At 40.7% G+C, this 4,603-nt stretch overlaps 1 protein-coding gene across 1 annotated transcript; it reads left to right on the top strand.

Annotated features, from left to right (window-relative positions):
- The first annotated feature begins 237 nt into the window (after nucleotides 1–237).
- htr1b (5-hydroxytryptamine (serotonin) receptor 1B) lies at nucleotides 238–4,280 on the top strand. The gene has a single exon (XM_059520661.1). It carries the CDS (start codon nucleotides 603–605, stop codon nucleotides 1,758–1,760), a length of 1,158 nt encoding a protein of 385 aa, XP_059376644.1. The 5' UTR covers nucleotides 238–602; the 3' UTR covers nucleotides 1,761–4,280.
- The last annotated feature ends 323 nt before the right edge of the window (nucleotides 4,281–4,603 follow it).

The raw sequence follows: 4,603 nt of genomic DNA on the forward strand, positions 1-4,603 counted from the left end.
GATTCTCTTAACAGTCTAAATTGAATATTCACTAAACTAAATCTTAAATTAATATATAAAAATTAAGTCTGTCATCACTTACTCACCCACGTCATTCCGTTTATTTTTTGATTAATTAAAAGGGTGTTAAAACAAAAGGAGGCACTAAGACCCAGAGGACAGCATCCTCTCTCAAACTAGAAGATCACGGTTATCAAAGATGCAACTTTTGCATCACAGCCCTATAAAAAGCAAGAACCCTGCGACCGCCTATCAGTGAAACCTATGAAAAATTGCCGCTGCTTGCGAGCAAAGTATCTACCTTTTAAAGGTGACTCGTTTGTGGACGTGAAGTAAGAGGAGCACTGGAGAAGGATGCAGGGATGTTCTTACACAACTTCTGGGATGCTTTATTATATTGTGCAATTGTGCAACTGGCATGCCCGCAGCTGATTTTTATTTTTCTTGGAGACCGAAGTTTGAGAATTAGAATGAAGCAGAAAGAAACCTTCGCATGTCACAGAACGAAAACCTCCACGAGCGATTGTCTGCACCTGATGCTGGAGCTGACAGAAATCATGAAGCGCAGAAAATACTGCTTCATTTTCAAAATATGAAAACATATGTCTGCTGGGATGGAGCGCAGCGGTCATTTCAAACCAACACCTGGCCATTTCGAGGTTTTGAATTCCTCGACCGTACCCAATGTGACTTTAACGCTTAAAACGGACGAAAAACAAGAAAGTTTCGCGTTCCAAGTCACGTTAGCGTCAGTTCTCGGTCTCATCACTCTTGCGACTATATTAAGCAATGCGTTTGTCATCGCCACCATCTCCCAGTCCAGAAAGCTCCAGACACCGGCGAACTTCTTGATAGCGTCCCTGGCCGTCACGGACCTTCTTGTGTCGGTGCTCGTGATGCCCATTTGCGTGCTTTACACGGTCACGCACGTGTGGTCGCTTGGGCAGGTTATCTGCGACATCTGGCTGTCCTCAGATATCACCTGTTGCACCGCGTCCATTCTACACCTCTGCGTAATCGCCTTGGATCGATACTGGGCTATAACGGACGCGGTCGAGTATGCCAAGAAACGCACCCAAGCGCGCGCCGCGGCCATGGTGGCGACCGCCTGGATCATCGCCATCTCCATCTCCCTGCCGCCTTTCTTCTGGCGGCAGGTGAAGGCGGGGGAGCTCACCACCTGCTCGGTAAACACGGACCACATCTTCTACACCATCTACTCCACTTTTGGGGCTTTCTACATCCCTACGCTGCTGCTCATCGCCCTGTACGGGCGGATTTACGTTGAGGCGAGGAAGCGCATTTTGAAGCAGTCACCCAAAAAAGCAGGGAAAAGACTCACTTCGGCGCATCTGAGCACGAATTCTCCCGCTTCGGTGGCTTCGACTTCTCCTTTGCACTGTGGAAGGCAAGACCTGTGCTCGGACAGCGGGTCTCTGGGCAGTGACAATCAAATTCGTGTAACTGTGTCCGATTCACTTCTGGAGAAAAAGAGAATCTCGGCAGCGCGCGAGAGGAAAGCCACCAAAACCCTGGGCGTTATTTTAGGAGCCTATATTGTGTGCTGGTTGCCGTTTTTCATTTACACACTGCTGGTTCCCCTCTGTCCATCCTGCTTTTACGCAGAACTCTTTGACTTTTTCAATTGGCTTGGCTATGTCAACTCACTGATCAATCCAATAATATACACCATGTCGAATGATGACTTTAAAAAAGCTTTTCACAAACTCATGAGCTTTAGATGTTGCAGACGACAGTAAAATAGATGAAGTATAATAATGGCAGTCAGTCGGTCATTATCGCAAGTGACATCTCGTGCTGTTGAATGCTCGATGCTGATTGGTTGACAGACATTCTAAGGTGTTGATTGTTGTACTGCATCTGTAGGGAGTCCCATATCACTAATCTTTTTTTTTTTTAGCATAGCCTAGATTAGAATATAAAAACAGACAAATCCACGGCCAACAAATAAATGACAGACAGCAGGATCAAAATGACAAATTATTTCTATTTTGTCTAAACTAATTAATCTAATAGCCTCGCTGTCTGTAATTACGTTGCTGCCTATTAGCATTGCCGAGAGCCGCGGCAGACGCAGGTAATCACACGCGCGCGCTCCGTCTAGCTCTCTCTGTCACAGTCTCAAACACAATCTTGGTTACTCCAATGACTGCTTAGAAACAGCCAAAGCCATGTTTACTAGTTCAAAAAGTTACACTTTCGAATTAATAAGGCAAGAAAAGTGTTTGTCTGAGGTAAACGCATTAAAAACTAACATGGTAGCCATGGTGTGTAAGCTAAATGATTCAGATTCACGTCGTGGCGTAGCCTATATTGTGTAAAACTAACATGTGAATGCACATTATTCAACATATTAAACGGTTACTTTACCAGTGGCAGGTAAAACTGTTTTCCTTAAAAATCCTACTTTTTCCAAGGATTCCCATCATCCGAGTTCATAGGAGATTGCCATCTCGATCCTGAGTCCTGATAATGACCGTCTGACTGCATATTATATCACTACTTTCAAAATAAATGAATCATTGAATACATAAATGAGTTAATATTCCATTAGTTTACTTGTAGAGACTACAAATACAAAATATGAGCACAGATAAGCAGTGTTTCTAGTTGAGTGGTCAATCAGACTGAAAAATCAGAATCAAAACTCCCAGACAGCCATGTAAAAAATGTTGCTACGTGGGCCTCGGTTGACATAAGTAGCCTGTAATTATAGGCTACTCTTTCAAAACTGAGCAGAATGTACTACGATGACTTTGGATTTCGTAATAGTGCTTGTGGTCAACCAGTTGCTAATTAATAACGCAAAATGGTGTAAAAAGCTTCATTGTCTTTATAAAATGTGCAATTCAATTGCTCTAATGTGATCACTGCCTATAGCTGCTGACTGATCCTAAACTTAATAAATAAGTTGGGTAATCCATTTGCTTGTGCTCACATCCAATACGTCTTTCGTCTTGTGTTACAGTTGATTAAATGGTGTGAATATGTTTTTTTTTACAACAGTGCATGCTTCTTAAATAATGAAAACAGGCCTACTGATGATAAAGTATTGTACCTAAATCTATTATTGGTGTGGCTCTCCTTGTCTAAGCTCACAAAATGTGGGTGTTTTGGTGAGAAGTCCTTGTTTGCTGTGGGAATTAATACTGAGGTCAAGTACTCACTATACAAAAATCAGGAGTTCAAGTGCCTCAGATAGAGTTAAACTGAGCAACCAGAGGTCCTCAAGATTTAGATGTGTATTGAGACCTACTTCTAACCTAAATTCTGCTCTATACACTCATAAGTCGTATTATCTGTCACTTGGCAGTATGAGAGATCACTGAGTAACTGAGAATGACACGTCTACTGCAGGAGGTGAGTAATACGTCAAATACGCACCAGAAAAGGGCTGAGGGGAGATATCGACCTGTCAAGCCCATATGGAGGTGACAGGGAAAGATCACTGCAAAGACGCAGCATTTTGTGGAAAGGCACATTTGATATTTTGCACAATTCTGCTTTTCCACAATGAGCCAGTTTTTCCTTCAACCCCGTCTTTCTATTTGTAGTCATGGTGGATATTGATTTAGTTATCATGCTGCAAAACCTCCTACAGCAGCCAGTGAAATTGGGGACATTTTTAAGCAAGGGACCAATGGACTAGAAACTGACATGAAAATCATCATGAAAATGAAAATCATGCTGATATTTCTCACCGGTTTTTGGAGCGTAGACCCATTTAATGCCTACGATTTTGATGTGAAGTGAGTTTTAAAGAGCTAATTTTATACTATTACAGCTTGAATGCTTAACGCCATGCAAACACCCGCAATAAGTGTAAGCTGTCTTGTCAGAACCACTTAACAGTGAATAACAAATAAGCTCTTAGAAAGCAATGGTGGTGGAAAAGCAAGCAACATGATGGCATAAATGGATTTTTTTTCTAACCATATTGGTCTTTTTGGAATATGCTGATTAATGTCTTTTAACATGAGTAGTATTAGGATAAAATGATTTGGACAGGCTTGGAGGAGCTGTTAATTATTTGTTTGTTGGTTTACTTAATTCGAATTTAATCTTGTCTCTACCATTTCTCTTTTCTCCTGAACCCATTAAAAGTAGTAGATTTAATACTATGCAAAATAAAGCTTGCATTTCTCTCATAAGCTGTTGTTGTTATTAAATGTTTTTCTTTTATTGTTTTTTTTTAATTATTTAATAAAATTCAAATTGAATTATTTGGCTATAGCACATGAATCATCTTAAATAAAGTTATTTTTCCCCTCTGTATCTATCCTTAATGTCCTCTATGGATGGAACATTAATCATGAGCAAACAGACAAGCCCTCATTTGCAGGCATATGATTACCACTTGTCTTTGAAAACATATGACCTTCATAGAATCAACATACAAATCACTCAGGCATATATTACACACATGGCCTACATATACAGTATGCCTGAACGTGCAGTCTTACAAAAACATGCGGTATTACTGCAAGCAGTCATTAATCTTTGAACTAATTTTCAAATGTTTTTTAGATTTGCTGGACATTAACCATTTCGAAAGGTTTCATTTATGGGAGATACTGTTCCT

The sequence above is a fragment of the Carassius carassius genome, chromosome 32 (genome assembly GCF_963082965.1).
Source record: "Carassius carassius chromosome 32, fCarCar2.1, whole genome shotgun sequence".
NCBI classification, from domain to species: Eukaryota; Metazoa; Chordata; class Actinopteri; order Cypriniformes; family Cyprinidae; genus Carassius; species Carassius carassius.

Excerpts from the sequence above, each read along its gene's own strand:
- htr1b (XM_059520661.1), top strand. The coding sequence starts at position 603 with ATGTCTGCTGGGATGGAGCGCAGCGGTCATTTCAAACCAACACCTGGC.